The 18,614-nt window shown below is 36.1% G+C and overlaps 1 protein-coding gene across 1 annotated transcript in view; it reads left to right on the plus strand.

The window, feature by feature from the left end:
* LOC149805878 (leucine-rich repeat-containing protein 45-like) overlaps positions 1–18,614 on the plus strand; it is a 61,471-nt gene that overhangs the window by 12,952 nt on the left and 29,905 nt on the right. Inside the window, exons 5-7 of the mRNA XM_089950621.1 lie at positions 5,360–5,430; positions 8,674–8,852; positions 16,765–16,893. Of these exons, the coding sequence (XP_089806747.1) occupies positions 5,360–5,430; positions 8,674–8,852; positions 16,765–16,893 (379 nt within the window). The remainder of the gene's footprint in view (positions 1–5,359; positions 5,431–8,673; positions 8,853–16,764; positions 16,894–18,614) is intronic.

Below are 18,614 nucleotides of genomic sequence, written 5' to 3' on the forward strand. Positions count from 1 at the left end.
AATCATAAAATAAGAGTTCTGCGTGGAATTTATTCTGTACCAGGGATGTGACTGAGATGAATTTGAGGTTGAACTAACAAGCCCTGATTGATTTCATCTTTGATGCAAGGTTCATTGTTTGACCACATCTTTGTGGAAATGGATTTGATCAATGATGTTGTGCTACTAAAAGTATGTACAGTAAAACCTGTTATGAGAGACTGCCCCTTCTGCCAACCAAAAGTGGTCTCTCAAGACAGGTAGTCTCTCATAAGAGGTGTGTGAAAATGGACTGGTTTTCAGGTTCAATATAGCATTGTTGAAAAATAAATAATACCCATACTCACTGTACATGTATCATATCCTTTATTCATAAATCTTGTTAAATATTGCATGCATTCCTCTCAAAATATCTTTATATAATAAAGATATACATCTATCAAACAACGAGAATAAAATTTATATTTCAACATCACATTAATATGTACAAATAATGAACAGTTAGATATGATGTATATAGATATGATGTATATATCTTATTCTATACACTTATTCACTTGTTTTTTTAAAAATCCATTATACTTTGTTGACATGTTTTACTCAGCTGTTTGGTCTGAACATGTATCTCAATTATTGCCTTTTCCTGAATCAACTTTCCGCTTACTGGTATGTTTTTACTCCTTGCAACACAAAACCACTCCCATACTCGCTCGTTCAGATCTCCGTAAACTATCCGTCGTGCCGTGGCATATTTCCTCTGTGCTTGTGCACCTTTCTGCCATTCGTTTCTAATGGACTCCTTGTCTTTGATTACATTTTGAACTTGCGTTTTACCGACGCTTAAGCTGACTGCTATTTTGCGAGCAGTCTCCCCTTTTTTGATTTCTTTCATTGACATTAATCCTTTCTTCCAGTGTTAAAATTTTTCTTTTTTTCAGCGGAGGTTCTGCCATTGTTATTAGTTTTGACGTTATAAAGACTATCGGTTTTTATCAGGTTTTGGGGAAATGTGGAATAAATATATATTACGTACCAATGAATGAAACCGAAAGACATAATTAACTCATCAAGAAACAATACATTTATTCTGAGATGAAGTTTAAATCAAGAGCATTATAGCTCGATAAACAAAGGTTACGACCACCTGCACCCAGGTAAACAGATGGTGGCTTGGGGAAACACTAACAAAAGAAATAAAAAATAATTTGAAAAGAATCCGGAAATGATTCTCACTTACTAGTATTAAAGACAATGAGCTCTTTCACCCTCCAGGCCTTATGGATTAACTGGAAAGACAAACAATGTACTCAAACCTACACTGAAGCCCTTTCAAACAATTTCTCACTGGGACATAAGGACTACTGGTGTTTTGTGAGTTTTCATAAAGATAAAGAAAAAATACAAACCTCTAAATTGACTGCGTATATCCATCATTACTCCCTTTGATGTTACTCTTACTGGCTATTCACATGACTTCGGCACTACAATGGCGGTTAGTGACATGTACTTTAGTCTGGTTTACTGCAGTTTACAAATGACACCGTACGCTGGAGTTGTAAATTTCACAAAACTGATTCTGTAGAAAGACACATTCTTTTTAAATACTTTATTAGAGCAGTCTTTACTATGTATGCAGTCTTTGTTACAAAGGATTAAATGATGGTTAGAGGTGTTTATCTCGATATATGGTTGTTCAACTATAGTGTTATTTAATGTGCACTTTGTTTGCATACTACATTTATCCCGAGCTCTAGTGTTTACAAAGGATTTAGTTAAGGTCAGTGGTGTCAATCTGTTTTTTTTTTTTTGGCGAGGCGGTCGTTCATAGCAATGTCAAAATGCATATTTTGCCAAGAAATTGCGGTCGCTGGTCGCGTTCAGCAGGTGGTCGTTCATAACAGAGCGCTTATATAGTAAAATCGATCCGTGCATTACGATTGTGGTCGGAAATGACAGGTGGTCGCTCATAGCAGAGGTCGCTCATGACAGGTTTTACTGTATTGACTATTTTTGTATTAAAGTTAAGTGTTTTTTGCTGTTTTCGGTTTGTAATGGATTGGATGAAGTTCGGTTCAGCATTACAGTGTGTGTTTCATAATGTGAAGTCACTAATATGTTGTGTCATTATAGCTCTAACTTTGTTCAAATTCATATTGAGTGTAAAATTATGCCTTAAATCAAGTTTAGTGATGTGAGCTTTGTTTCATTCCTGCTACAGATGCTCCATGATATATTCTCATTCTTGAGGAATTTACTCAATATTGACATGAGATTTGAACAAGGATTGCTACACACTAAAATAACCATTTGCTTACTTACCTCTTAGCTGATTGCTTACATGCTGGGTTATAAATTGCAGAAATATCTGCATGTGTCGTTTATCTTATGTTTTACTTTGAAAGTAATTGATAAAAGCTGTTAGTCAAGTTATATTTTGTTTTCTATCCATTACAAAATATTGCATGGCTAAATTAATTATGTATTGTATATACTTGACTTCTTTATTAATCTATGGTATTTTCTTTTAACCTCTTCTATCAATAAAGCTCCAGCTACACAAAACAAAATACAAATGAAAAAAAAATGTATTTCTCCATCAAATACCTTACGCGATCATATTACAGTAGGATAACTTTCTGCTATCTCCAAATCCAGCCCTTTTGGAAATAATAAAAATGTCCGTCTATAGACAAAGGGAACCAACTCTTACATGTTAATTCCCCTCCCTAGCTGCTAGGTGGCTGCCATTATACCCAGATGTGGCAGTTTTTACTTTCCCTGCCATATACTAAGATGAACTCCAGACAAGCCAGTTAAATTCTAACAGATTTATAACTTAAATTTAATCATCTGCATTTCTTCTTCCAGTAGGTTAATGTTTTATATGGTGTATGCAGCATTTTTTTAAAGTCTGGTGAATTTATTAATATTTTTGCAATTATCATACTGTTCTTTATTGTCAGATGTGATTTGTTTTCTTCTCAGTAATGTTCAGTTTCACTGGAGAAATTTTTGGACATTGTGCTTATAAACTGTTACACTAGGCACATTAGTGGAAGTGGAGGAGGGTGATCTGGAAAGGGTACAAATGTCTGCCTTCAAACAGATGTATTATCTGGTCAAGGAGATGATGATGTAACTCTTGACATCACAACAAATTTTACCTCTTTTTTCCACCTGTCCAAGCATGGCCTTCGGGCCTGTAAGTCAAGGCACATGGGGCTTGTACTGGACCCAATTCATAGTACTGCTGCACTATTACTGGCAGTCCAGCTGTTACCAGTCATCCAGCTGTCTTGGTATGGGGACCTTTTTTTTTAAACAGTCCAGCCAGCTAGGATGTATGGGGATCTTCATGGCATCCATTCATCTAGCCGCACCATCAGCAACTTACCATTACTATGCCAGAGATGTCAGTGAGAAATCTGTCCATCCAGCCAGGCCAGTACCGGGTGATAGCTGGATTGTCTTCTATACAAGTAAAAACTAGCAACACTTGGTGGTGGGAGGTAATTGATAAGAGTTACTGCCCTTCATCTATATGAGATGGACAGAAAAAGTCATTTTCGTCATTTTGTAGCGCTGGATTCACGAGGTAACAGGCTAATATTCCAAACATAATGTGATTGGGTAAGTATTCTTGGAGAAATATTATTTTGCTGAAAAATTTGCTATCCATGAATACAATAGCAATTCATTGAGATACCCTCTCCACCACACATGAAGATGCAGAATAACACCACCAAATACTGTATTTGTGAATACAGTAGAATCTTTGATTGGTCTTAAGGGAGATATCGAGATGCACTCTCCACCCCTCATTAAGATGCAGTAACAGCACCAAAACATTCAGTATCAGTGAATACAGTTGTAAGCATAGGCAATTCCATTCAAGTCTTAGAATTGGATAATATCAATGTGACTCAAGAGACTTGGTTGTCAAAATTTCATTGGGTAAATATGGTTGTTTACATATTGTAATCCCACTGGGGATAAGCTTAAGAGGCTGTCATTGAGATATGAGGGCTCACGGACAAATATTATCATGCCAATGAGGTGTGAAGACTTTTACCCCATCTGTGAACAGAAATATTAAAAAACAAGCTGGACATTTGATTTGACCATTACAGGATGGATGTATAGTATGGTACAGATGGATAGTCTCTTCTGATCATACCACATTGGCTAACTAGACTGCAAAGCATATATCATCTTTTGTAGACTGTTCCAACTGCTGACAACTAATCCAGCCATACAAACAAGCCATGTTCGATTATTGTGGTCAGAAGTTTGCTAGTTCTGACTGGTTAGCCATCCATCCAGATAGATCACATATCTAGCTGGCCTTAAGGACTATAAAGCATCAAATCACTGGACCACAAGCCAGATACCAACACTGATAAGCTATTCAGATTGTTGACCAGATATCAAGTAATATTCAAGTCCAACACATTACTGGCCAGCTCAGAGTCTGGGTCAATTCAAGTGAGGACAACTGATTCTGATGCTTGACATTTCTTTTTCATTGTTCACGAACCCCAGAAGCATGGCTGTACCTGCTTTTTTAACCAGCATGGCAATAATACACCCTTCCTCCACCAGTTTTGATTATAAAGAACAATATTTATTTATTTATTTATATATTTTTGTAAATAAATATTTATTTATACACGTCAGTGCTTTTGATTATTAGTTTTTGAGTAAATAATTGCAGAATTCCATACTAGAACAAACAAGCATGGGCCATATAATAAGCATGTTGTGTACAAGACAGGTTGCTGTATTTTTGTGTTAAAAGATTTGTTGACCAAATAGATAGAAAACATTTGATTCCACTCCAATAAGTCTGAATATAAGTCTTTTTTTTGTTGTTAAATGACCCCACAGAAAGTGTAATGCATTAATGTATACTGACCTCATCCAGTATTTGCTATATTATTTTCTGATGTTAAATGCCTGGTCTCACATAAGAGAACCTGACCTTGTTTTGACCCCTATAATTGAAATCCTAACAGAAACAATTCATTTGAGTGATGCTGAGCAATTAAATTATTCATGTTTGAGTTACCATGGTTTTCTATGGAATGTGTGTACTCTTGTACATGTATTTGTTTTTTTGTGTTTTTTCAGTCACACTGTTGTGTAACTGAGTCATTATTCCTCAGAGACAGTCATTTGTTGGTAAATTTGTAATATCTGTTTTATTAATAAACCAGTAATTATTCAGGAAAAGTGGATATCTAGTATATTATTATGAGCATCATCCTTTTAATCTAGAAAATTAGAATTTGAATTAAAAACCTGGATACGTACCATATGACTCTCACAATATGAACAATAAATAAACCATTATTAATACAAATATTGACTCCTATTTTAGGGAAATAATATACGTGGGCCAGGTGCAGAGTCCCTTGGAAAGCTGTTACGCAATAACAAGTGTGTTTTAAGGTAAGCAGTTTATTTTATATATTTGTTCTTTAATTTGACATCCTTGACCCCAAAAAAATGGTTCATGTGATTACTAGCAATTACAAAGTTTTCATTTATAATCATACTGCATTAGATTACAGTGGTCCTGGTCTTGAATGACCCTCCATAACAGCCACCTAGTATATGGGCTAGAATTGCATGGCACCAATAAGTTTGGATTTAAAAGTGCCCCTCAAGGACAGCCACCCTTCTAACATGACCTGTGGCAATTGTATTAGTGCAAAAACTGTCAAATTTATCCCTCACAAGTAGCCATATAATGGTGTTTACAAATAAAAACTTACTAATATTTGTTGATTTCTAAATCCAAGACATGGACATTTTTTCCAACATTCCAGTAATATAGCTTTGATCTTTTGAAAGAGGAACATTATCTGTTTATCCTTACTGCTGATTGTTCCTGGTTTTTTTCTTTTCTTCTCACTATGATAATTACTGGCTATTATTACAGCTGATAATAAACAAGAGCATAAAAAATAAGGAGAACATTCTGTGGCAGTGGGAAAATGGAGTAAATGGAAAGAATTATTTTAAATACGAAAAAGCATATGTACCATGACTCAAATAATGTTTTTGAATGGTTTTGTAATGTTCATGCCAACAATACCTCACTCACATTTCATGCCTAAGAATACAAACTATTAATTTATGTTAGCTTGAAATAAATGTGTTTTTAAGACAAGAACATTTTAATAATTAATGCTACTTTTAAATGAAGATAATAACTGCTTTAAGTTATGTGTAGCTTTCCTACTATATACACATATACATACACATCTCACAAATATAGCCCCCCTCTGGAAAGACCACTCGTCTTATAAGGCCACTTTCCCGGTGCAGAAGTGGTGGCCATATACAAGGGAGACCACTGTACTTACATCTATGTAATTCCACTCTAGAAAGGCCATCTTTCTAATAAGGCCACTTTCCTGCTGCAAAATGGGTGGCCTTATAAGAGGGAAACAACTCTGTATAACATAGTAAGTTTATTATGTAACCACATTTGAAATGTTTCATTTAGACTTTTTGAAGTTTTATATAAAAAAATTAATGGAGTAAAATATGCTTCTTCAGTGAAGTTGTCTTTTCTTAAGTTTCAGTCTCTGTAGACCATCTTTTTTGTTTTTAAATATACATTCTTTACAGAGAGAATATTACATGAACAAGTATTATATATTATATTCATGAAAATTGTATGCCAAAAGTTAGTGACATCTTGTATTATTTATGAAAGCTGTATGCCAAAATATGGTGACATCTAATATTATATATATTATATTTGAATATTTTGTATGCCAAAAGCTGGTGACATCTGCTATTATATATATATTAGTTTTGAATATTTGTATGCCAAAACATAGAGAGATATTGTACTATCTATAATATTTATGAATATTTTTCTACACCAAAAGCTAGTGACATTGTATTATATATAATATTTATGAAAATTTAATGCCAAAAGCTGGTGACATATTTTATTATGCCACAGCCCATTCTGAAGATGACAGCAAATGCATTTACCTTTGACTTAAATATAGAACTACATACATGATTCTTTGGTTTATCTACAAATCACGGTGGGGATGTCTTTTAATCCCCTCTTGGGAGCTGTGATAGCTCAGCTGGCAGAGCATTGGACTTTTAAAAACAGAATCATCTTTATGTCAATTATATGTTTAGTAAATAAAAATAATTTCTAAAGGTTTTTAAGTACTAAAGTACTAAATACATGTTTAGAAAAGGTTGGTCTGTTTTATCACTGAGGCCACTAAATTTAGTGCATTTCTAATTCATTTTAACAATTAAACCTATCAGTTAACATCACAGTTTATAAGATCACAGTTGATATACAAATGCTTAATAAGGATTCTTTTGCAGAATACACATACTTAATAAGGTTTCTTTTGCCCAGGACACATGATTAATAAGGTTTCTTGTGTTGAAACACCACTCTGGTGGCCTAGTGGTTAGAGCATCCGCCTCGGATGCAGGAGGTCTTGGGTTCGATCCCCGGCCAAGTCTTTCCAAAGACTTACAAAAATGGTACTAACAGCTGCCTCGCTTGGCACTCAGCATTAAGAGGTTAGTGTTAGGACTGGTCAGCCTGGTGTTAGGATAATGTGACTGGGTGGGACATCATGCTACATGCTAAAAGAAACCTCTTAAACCTGTGTATTCTGCACATGAAACCTTTTTGCCCCAGTGCTAGATATTACTATAAACTGCCACATTACAGACATCATAGCGATATGACTGAAAAAGTGTTAAAGCTACGTTAAAAATCCAAATCACATCACATCACATCTTGTGTTGAATACATATGCCCAATAATGTTTCTTGTGCAGAATACGCAGGTTTAAGATGTTTCTTTTTTCCAGTATACATATTTAACAAGGTTTCTTTTACTCAATACACATAATTAATAAGGTTTCTTTTGTCCCATACACAGGCATAAGGTTTCCTTTGTGTCACATTCAGGCATAAGAAGGTTGCTTTTACCCAGTATACAGGCATAAGAAGGTTTCCTTTGTGTCACATTCAGGCATAAGAAGGTTGCTTTTACCCAGTATACAGGCATAAGAAGGTTTCCTTTGTGTCACATTCAGGCATAAGAAGGTTGCTTTTACCCAGTATACAGGCATAAGAAGGTTTCCTTTGTGTCACATTCAGGCATAAGAAGGTTGCTTTTACACAGTATACAGGCATAAGAAGGTTTCCTTTGTGTCACATTCAGGCATAAGAAGGTTGCTTTTACCCAGTATACAGGCATAAGGTTTCCTTTGTGTCACATTCAGGCATAAGAAGGTTGCTTTTACCCAGTATACAGGCATAAGAAGGTTTCCTTTGTGTCACATTCAGGCATAAGAAGGTTGCTTTTACCCAGTATACAGGCATAAGAAGGTTTCCTTTGTGTCACATTCAGGCATGAGAAGGTTGCTTTTACCCAGTATACAGGCATAAGGTTTCCTTTGTGTCACATTCAGGCATAAGAAGGATGCTTTTACCCAGTGCACAGGCATAAGAAGGGTTCGTTTATCAAAATACACAGGCTTAACAAGGTTTCTTGTGTCCTGTACACTTAATTAATAAGATTTCTTTAATAATGTTCAGAACAGTATCTTAGACATTTATGTTTGTCTCAAAATATTACTCTTTTTTTCATCTAGTTTGCAGTTTTAATATGAACTTTTTTATTCTCAGTATATGTCTTGAATGGAATGCACTTGGCATGTTGGACAACTCTTTTGCAAGATTTTGTGAAGGTCTGGCAGAAAACAATGTCCTACAGGCACTGGATTTACGAAACAATCAAATAAGTCATGATGCTGCAGCAGAGCTTGCAAGAGCACTAAAACAGAATAATGTTCTTCATGCTTTAGGTATGTGTATCACATTTATCTATTTATTATATGCTTATTTTTTTCTCCGTTAACTTTACATTGTTAGAATCGTTCAGTATTTTACGATATTGCACATCTTCATATTGCACTCTTGTGCAGGACACATATGCCCAATAGTGTATTAGGAACTACTTTGTAAACAAATCATGTACACTTGTGTAGCAGATGCTGTACATTTTGGATGATTAAATTTTTTTCTGAATGAACTAAAACAGATGTTTCATGGACTGCCACATACCAGCTGCTTTGCTGCATTCCACGTTAATTTTTTTGATACAGTGTTTCAGATTTTGGCGATAGACGCAAGATTTAATAAAATTGCTGGATACCTACAAATAACATGCAAGTTACAAGGCATAAACTGTCTCCTTTAGCTAGTAATAAGAATGGCAAAAAATATACTTACAGTTTTACATCCTGAATTTCCTCAAAATGTACTTTCTTAGTTCTGCAAGTCCAAATTACATGAGCCATGTCATGGGTTCTGAAGCTTGATTACACATTTCGAAATTGTAATGTAATTTTGACTATATTCCAAGTGCAGTTACATCCTCCTTACTGCACTCAAAATGAAACAAACATTAAATTCCATAGCACCTTTTTGATAATTGTAATTGAAAGACTTAATATTTTTCCCACATTATGATTTCATATAGTAACAGAACAGAAACACTTGCAGTTGTCAACGTGCTTCTCCCTTGCTGCTTCAGTTACTTTGTTTCTTGTAATGTATTTTGTTTATATAATTAAACCTTAGATATAATTAAAAAATGAGCATATAATAAAAAGGTTACTGCATTTGTATGGGAAAATATGAACTCGTTTTGTCGAATGAATATACTGCACTCCCAAGGTCGTGCAGTATTCCATTTGAAAAATTTGTTCATATCTTTCCATACAAATGCAGTAACCTATAAATACAGTACAATATATACTGACTGTAAGTCAGTCCAACCAAAAACAGCATAGACCCTGATCTGGCATTACATGTGACAGAAGATCAGGGTCTTTATTGTTCATTCTGCTCATTACTTCTTACAAACTGCATATACCCAGATCTGCACCTGGGTCTGTGTAGTTTGCAGTTGGACTCGACTTATATGTGACTCCATATGGTACATTTGTTATGAAACCCGGTTGTTAACTTAGTAAAGGTTTTCATCAGTTCAGGTTTTTTCCAAATATCTTTTTGTGTGTAATCTCAATTAGTAATGTTAAAATTTATGTGTTTATCAGAAATCAACACAATGGGTCACATATAGACATAATAGTGTTCACTTCTAATTGCTCTATGCATGGGAGTCATAGAGTGTAATGCTTTACAGTGAGACCACCCTGCAATGAAGTACATACCATTTTACAACCACTTAATAAAATTTGATCCATGATGATATTTGACATATTAAAGAAATTATGAAATAATGAAGGGCTTATAGTAAAGAAATGCTGTACATGGATCAAACTCAGCTATTACAGGAATCAGGTTATTATGAAGGGCTTATAATGATGGAGTACTGTACATGCATCTTACTCGACTATTACAGGAATCATGTTATAATGAAGGGCTAATAATGATGGAGTACTGTACAGGCAACATACTCAACTATTACAGGAATCATGTTATAATGAAGGGCTTATAATGATGGAGTACTGTACAGGCATCATACTCAGCTATTACAGGAATCATGTTATAATGAAGGGCTTATAATGATTGAGTACTGTACAGGCATCATACTCAACTGTTACAGGAATCATGATATAATGAAGGGCTTATAATGATGGAGTACTGTACAGGCATCATACTCAGCTATTACAGGAATCATGTTATAATGAAGGGATTATAATGTTGGAGTACCGTACATGCATCATACTCAACTATTACAGGAATCATGATATAAGGAAGGGCTTATAATGATGGAGTACTGTACATGCATCATACTCAACTATTACAGGAATCATGATATAATGAAGGGCTTATAATGATGGAGTACTGTACATGCATCATATTCCGCTGTTACAAGAATCATGATATAATGAAGGGCTAATAATGATGGGATACTGTACAGGCATCATACTCAACTATTACAGGAATCATGTTATAATGATGGGCTTTTTGCAAGTGAGTGCTATGTTGAGATCATACACAACCTAAACAATGTTATAATAAAGGGTTTGAAGTGAGTAAGTGGTGTATATGGATCATACCTGGACTATGACAGGAACCATGTTGTAATGAAGGGCTTGTAGCAAGGGAGTTCTCTACAGGAATCATGCTTGACCTGAACCATGCTGTAATGAAGGGCTTGTAGCAAGGGAGTTCTCTACAGGAATCATGCTTGACCTGAACCATGCTGTAATGAAGGGCTTGTAGCAAGGGAGTTCTCTACAGGAATCATGCTTGACCTGAACCATGCTGTAATGAAGGGCTTGTAGCAAGGGAGTTCTCTACAGGAATCATGCTTGACCTGAACCATGCTGTAATGAAGGGCTTGTAGCAAGGGAGTTCTCTACAGGAATCATGCTTGACCTGAACCATGCTGTAATGAAGGGCTTGTAGCAAGGGAGTTCTCTACAGGAATCATGCTTGACCTGAACCATGCTGTAATGAAGGGCTTGTAGCAAGGGAGTTCTCTACAGGAATCATGCTTGACCTGAACCATGCTGTAATGAAGGGCTTGTAGCAAGGGAGTTCTCTACAGGAATCATGCTTGACCTGAACCATGCTGTAATGAAGGGCTTGTAGCAAGGGAGTTCTCTACAGGAATCATGCTTGACCTGAACCATGCTGTAATGAAGGGCTTGTAGCAAGGGAGTTCTCTACAGGAATCATGCTTGACCTGAACTATGTTGTAATGAAGGGCTTGTAGCAGGGAGTTCTCTACAGGAATCATGCTTGACCTGAACCATGCTGTAATGAAGGGCTTGTAGCAAGGGAGTTCTCTACAGGAATCATGCTTGACCTGAACCATGCTGTAATGAAGGGCTTGTAGCAAGGGAGTTCTCTGCAGGAATCATGCTTGACCTGAACCATGTTGTAATGAAGGGCTTGTAGCAAGGGAGTGCTCTGCAGGAAATCATACACAGATTAATGTGTACAAATATGTGCCGAAGAACAAGGGAGAAATTTGAGCTCTTATATTTGAAATCTCCCCCAAGTGCTCTAGTAAACATTCAGGTACTGCAAACTGCATCTTATGTCATTTCTGACTGGATTAATTACTAAGCACTTCAAATATAAATTGTGTACCTGTGCATAAAAAATATAGACATCCAAAACTGTATGTGTCAAAAACAAAAGAGTTGCCTATCATGTAAGAAATGTCAAAGACAGTAAAATTGGCCTCATCATGTAAGAAATATCAAAAGCAGCTCAATTATAGGGGCAGTTAGATAGTAAATTACATTTGACCTTTTATAATAAGCACTTCAATAAGTCTAGTACACTCCTGGATTCGCACATGAGGGGATCGATTCAGGAAACAACAGGATAGTTGCTTTCATTGTGGGAGTTTTTTCACCTCACTTCCTTAGCTCGTTCTCATACTGCTTTGGATTGTTCTTCTGATGGTTGGCAGAACAGTTGGCATAAGGTTCCATGCATGTCCAAGCATGGCCATAGGGCCTGTAGGACAGGGTGCATGTGATAAGAAACTGAGTTGGTCAATTTTCTTACCAGCCATCATTTCACATTCTCATCCAAGTATAAACCTTCCTGTCTGGCCTTCCAGTGGTCAATGCATACCAGGTACTAATTGGAGATCAGTCCTTTGATGGGCCTTGTTGCATACAGGCTATCCATGCCGGGGCCTCGAGTGGCCGAGTGGTCTAAAGCGCTCTCCATTACGGATCACTGCCATTTCGCCTCTGTCTGCGTAGGTTCGAGTCTCGGATTCGGCCAGTGTGGGTATGTGAGAAAGCTTGTCAGTAGCTTCTCAAGGGTCGGTGGTTCTTTCCGGGGTTTTCCCGGGTTCTTCCTCCATCATTAATACTGGCCGCCATGTATAGCCTATCATGTGCTAAATAATGGTGTTAAAACCCTACAAAAAAAAGCTATCCATGCCATTGTACATGGTACCATATGGGGGCTAGTATAACAAGTCTGTCCATTTAGCCAACCAGTCAGCCCCTGTGTCATCCTTCCAGCCTTCCCCCAGCCTTCAGCCCCAATCTTTGCTGCAGGAAATGACCAGCCTTATCCCACTTTTCATCCACCTGGTCATTCTAGTAAATTTGGTTCTTAACCCCCCGCAACACTTCTTCCATCTGGGTGTGGAATTTCTGACCCATCACGGCCTTGTTTGTCTACCTCTGATGCAAATCGCACAGGTTATGAAGATCTCAGTTTTGATCCCAAAAAGGAAGTAGATTTTATCAGTGTGTTTCAACAACTTATCGATTTACTAAATGTAGCAGCAAATTTGATTCCTCTAGGTTGCCTATTTATGTTCCATTTGCAGATTGCACTTCTTGGTCTGTTTTCCAGTCATCTAGATCAGCACATTTTTATCTTGACTAAGATAAAGCTGTTCATGCATGAGTGGTAATGCAAGCAATGGCTTGTGGCAGGAATTCCTGTGGAGAAACCTGAACTGGATATAATGGTTTGTATGGAAGCCAGTTCATTTGGCTTGGGGGTTCACTTTTTTGCATTTTTTCACCACAGTAAGTGGCAGCTGAGGCCCAGATGAGAAAGCTATTCATGTATGGATTTTAGAAATAAATCTATAATTAGTGCCTTTTATTGTTGGAGAGATCAGCTGTGGGGGAAGTGGTCCTGGTAATGCATGACAATTCTGTAGTGGTCACTTATTTACTCAAATGTTAATGTGGGGGGGCAAATCACATAACTTATGTACCCTGGTCTGGGAGTTTCTGCACCAGTGCTCCCAGCAAAAGATAACAGTCCAGATTGGACACATTCCTGGCAGACTAAGAAATGCGTTGAAGCAACTAACTTACAAGACATGCTTTCTAATAGCAGGATAGCCTCAGCATTTAGTTTGAGGCAGCTTCACACCTTTTGAGTGGACCAGAATTATCTTGTATTCTGATCAGATGGTTCTGTGATTCTAATTACACAGCTGGGTTTTATAGCTAAGAATCAGTTGCCATATGTGGCCAGTCAAAAAGTGCTCATCTATCCTCTTACCTCCACTGACTGTCAAGAGCAGCAGTGATGAAAGATCCAGTCTTTGGTCTCAAACATTTGGTAAAGAGATGTGGGTCATGATGTCTTCTGCTTTAGGAAAGAAAGAAGGATATAACCCATCAAACCAGGTATCATGACTTAAGTGTGTATTATTCTTGGCGTATCCTGAATTATCACAGGATCAGATATGCCTGATGAGGATTTCCACTCATGAAATTAGTTATTTCATGTTTAAACACAAGATTTTGAGCACTGGCCATCATGCCCAGTCAACCTTCTCAAGTTTTTATCTCCAAGATCTAGCATCACAGAGATAAGGGTTTAATCTGGTGGGTTCATTGGCTGTGGCCTAGACAATCGTCAAGTTAGCATGGGTTTAGGACCCTAAGTTTTTCTTTTTACTCTGGAAGAGTCACTCTTTTTTCCTTGTCTTAGTGTTGTTGTAGTGTATTATGTGACCGTCAGTTGTGCTGTCTTTGTATTCAATAAGTGGTTTATCCTTCCTGTTGGGAATAAAGCCATTCTTCCCTTCAGTGATGGCAGTAATTGAGATATATAGATCCATACAGGTAAATGTCTGGATTCAATTCTGTTTTTTTTAGATGAAAACAGATACAACATGTACCTTCAGATATAAATAGCAGAGGCCTCAGAAAGACATGAAACACTGGAATTACCCTGAAGTGAAGATTATTAATATAATCTGTATAACTGTTTACAAACCTCAACTTCTCGGTTTCAAGCTTTTTATCATAATATAAGTTTCTGGTATATCACAAGTACACCTATCCCTTGATAACTCACACACATTGGGGTCTAAAAACATAGACCGTACTATAAGCAAGGGCACGAGTTACTGAGGAACCTCCCAAAAATCAGCTAGAGCTAGACAAAAGACATCCAGAGAACTTCAGGTTGGGGTGGGTGGGGAACTGGGCTGTTTAATGACTGAATGCTTGTTTTATAATCGTGTCAAGAATAATTGCCAATGAAGTGTTTTTTCTGATGAAGTTGTTCGTTATTCCGTATAAATCACATTTATTTTCAAAATGTCCAACATCTTAAAGATTGATAACATGATTCAAATTGGTTTCAACAACCAACACGGTACGTGAAAACATTCGTGTATTACGTCACATCTTTTTGTTTTTGTTGATTAGTCTCATTCCCAGAGGGATGTTTAGATAGTTTTTTCGAAACAAGGAATCTATGAAGCAGGGATCCAGACTAACTGTTGATACACTATCAAGCTAGATTCCTTTTTATAATTTAAACCTCAACATTTCATGAGACAATTGCCTGCATCAAAACTCAGTTTATGAACTGTTCAATAAGTAAATACTAATGCCACGATTTCATTGCAAGTAACAGTGAAACATCTTATCATGCTTGAGAATATCTCTATGTGCAAATTCAGGAATTCTCTGAAACTCGTTTTCCCCACAATGGTCCATATCTGTGAAACAAAGCTCTTTATTTAATGAAGTACTCATTTCTTTTGGTTGCCTTGCTATCTTTAATCACAGTTATGATTGAGTATGGTAATTTAAGGTAGCTTAATTGATTATGTACACAATAACATTTATAACAGTGTTAGATTGATCAACTGAAATGAGTTACCCGACATATGACTGATTTGTATGCCATTTAACTTTTTTGTTTATTCCACCTCCTTTATTTGATTCAAAAGACATAATTAACATGATGATAGAAAAGGAGACCTGCTTTTAATTTAGTGCAACAATGCAACAAATGTTTTCGCTAGTCCGATTTCAAAACACGGTTGGCACTTAATTAGGTTCTCAGAGAAACACTCGCGGACATAGCTGTTATAATAAATTGACACATTTTACATTTAATTACAGGAGGACACATTGCCGTTATGGTGATTACACTTTAAAAGAACTAAAAGATAGAATTAGAACACAAATTTCAATTGATACAAAAAGTTATTTAATTGGTATTTATTTATCAAAGTACTGACTCCACTAGGCACAAGTAACATTTTCATCGATCAAAATTTCCTTGAGTATCGTTAATTATAGTGTACTAAGAATTTCATTGGAAAGAAAATGTAAAATAAATTATGACTTCTTTTTAAAGTTGATATTTCATAATGTTGATTAAAATTTCCAGGTCCTATCTACTGTTTTCAACGATAAAATGAGGGATATATGAGTTTCTGTTACCAATTTTGATCGTGATTTTCTTCAATTTCAACAAATAGGGATACATTTTTTGGTATTTTCTGGTTTAAAAAATGGGATCCATGCCTGACCCCACGTTGTAAGTGGATTCACAAGTTATCAGGGTGCGTATTATCGATGGAGTGGTGTATTGCAATTTGAACGTCTGTGTGTTTGCGTGATTTGGATTTTTAATGTAGCTTTTACAATTTTTCCGTCTTATTGCTATGATGTCTGCAGTGTGGCAGTTTATAGTGATGTCTAGCACTGGGGCATCATGCCGCAGACATGAAGCATGATGTCGCACACAGTCATATTATCCTGACACCAGGCTGACCAGTCTTAACACTAACCTCTTAATGCTAAGTGCCTAGCAAGGGAGCTGTTAGTACCAGTTTTATAAATCTTTGGTATGAGTTGGCCAGGGTTTGAAGCTGCAGTCTCTTGCATCCAAGACAGACACTCTAATTACTAGGCCACCAGAGCAGTGCTTGAATGTTTGAGAATTTTGAGTTAAAATAATGACCTATGAAAATGACAGTTTTGTAATCTGCAGATTTGAGATGGAACAATGTTGGACTGTTGGGAGGGAGAGCTTTGCTGGAGATGTTACAAACCAATAAAACCCTTACAAGGGTAGAACTTGCTGGAAATAACATTCCTGCTGATATATTGAAGGCAATAGGTAAATATTTTTCTATGCCATATCATCACTTTATAAAAATTTATTGGATTTTAAGAACCCATGTTTGCACCTTAAAAGGACTTGTTGCAGTTATTTATATTTGAATATTTTTAATACGAGTTGAATTTTCACCTTTCCTTTCATCCATCCATCCCACTTTACTTTTTCACAATAACTTTCTTAATTATCTTTGCATTTCAACCAAATTTTGGATGCTGCAGTGGTGGTGGTGGTGGGTAGTTGGCAAACCATGCAAAAGTTTTATATATTTGCACACTTGGAAAGCAGTGATGTGTGAGAACTCCAACAGATTGTTTCAAATTAGCATAAAATGCACTCTGCACAGTATTTAATAATTATTTAACTGTTAAGAGAAACTTAATATGGATCTTGAAAGAAATGTCAAATTTAATGATGCGTGTTTGATCATAATTACATTTGATAGTAAGATCCATGTAAAATGTAGTGATCTTCATTCAGATTGATTCTGCTTGTCTCCCCTCTGAAAGCCATATTTCTGACCCAGTTTCTAACAAAAACTTGAAATATAAGTTTATGTCTTCAGGACCTTGGATGGGTCCAATAATGACAGAGATACACACATATTATTGAAATAATCTTGCATCTGATTGGCAGATGAGTGAAATCCACATATTAATGATGTGACCTTGTTCTCACTCTGGAGGCTAGATATTTTATCTGATTTTAATTGGGCATGGAATGGACGGTTTTGATAAAGATTCATATATACTATGAAGGGATCTTTCATCTAAGTAGCAAAACTTGTTACCTCACTGTAGGCCATATTTATGATTCAAATTTGATCACACCTGGAATATATACTTATATCAATGTCTTATCTAAATTTGAAAATGAATACATGTTAATAAGTTGATCTTTCATTTCATTGGCTGAGCTTCTTACAGTAATTTTTGTGATCTGATTTCAGTGCAATTTGTAATATTGACTTCATTTTTGTGATCTGAAATCAATGCGATTTGTAATATTGACTTCATTTTTGTGATCTGATTTCAATGCGATTTGTAATGTTGACTTCATTTTTGTGATCTGATTTCAATGCGATTTGTAATGTTGACTTATGAAGATTCTGAATAGGTTTGATGATGAGCTAGATCCATGGATATTAATGATGTAATATTGCATCTGATTGGCTGAGCTTGTTACCATTCCAGAAGCCATATTTGTGATCTGATTTTGATCAAACTTGGTCTGTAGGCTTCTATCATCATGATTTTGGTCTGTTTCAATAAGGAGCAAGATCAATTCATATTAGTGAGATAATCATGAATCTGATTGACTTGGCTTCTCCCACATTTAAACCTGTTGTTTTGATATATTGGTTTTATTATCAATAAGATCATGGATGATTTCAGTTTTTAGCAAGACAAATTGTGCTTAAAACTCATTTTGATATGAAGTTTGGGAGAATAGTTTATATATGATGTGTTCTTACACTACTACATAAGTCTGCTTAGTGAAATGGTCAACTGTTATATTAGGTGAGTGATATCAGGTCCACATGGGCCGCTTGTATATTATCTACCATGACCAAATATTTTGGATGGCTTGCATTTGAGACAAGGAAGGTGCATATTCAGTTTTCTTTCTTGGACTCGTAAGGTCAAAGGTCATGGTAACAGGTGCCAAAAAATGGAAATTTTAATTCCACAAAAATGTTTTGTATCACATGCCATGACTAA

The sequence above is a fragment of the Sinohyriopsis cumingii genome, chromosome 2, assembly GCF_028554795.1.
Source record: "Sinohyriopsis cumingii isolate HCF-2022 chromosome 2, ASM2855479v2, whole genome shotgun sequence".
Lineage (NCBI taxonomy): Eukaryota > Metazoa > Mollusca > Bivalvia > Unionida > Unionidae > Sinohyriopsis > Sinohyriopsis cumingii.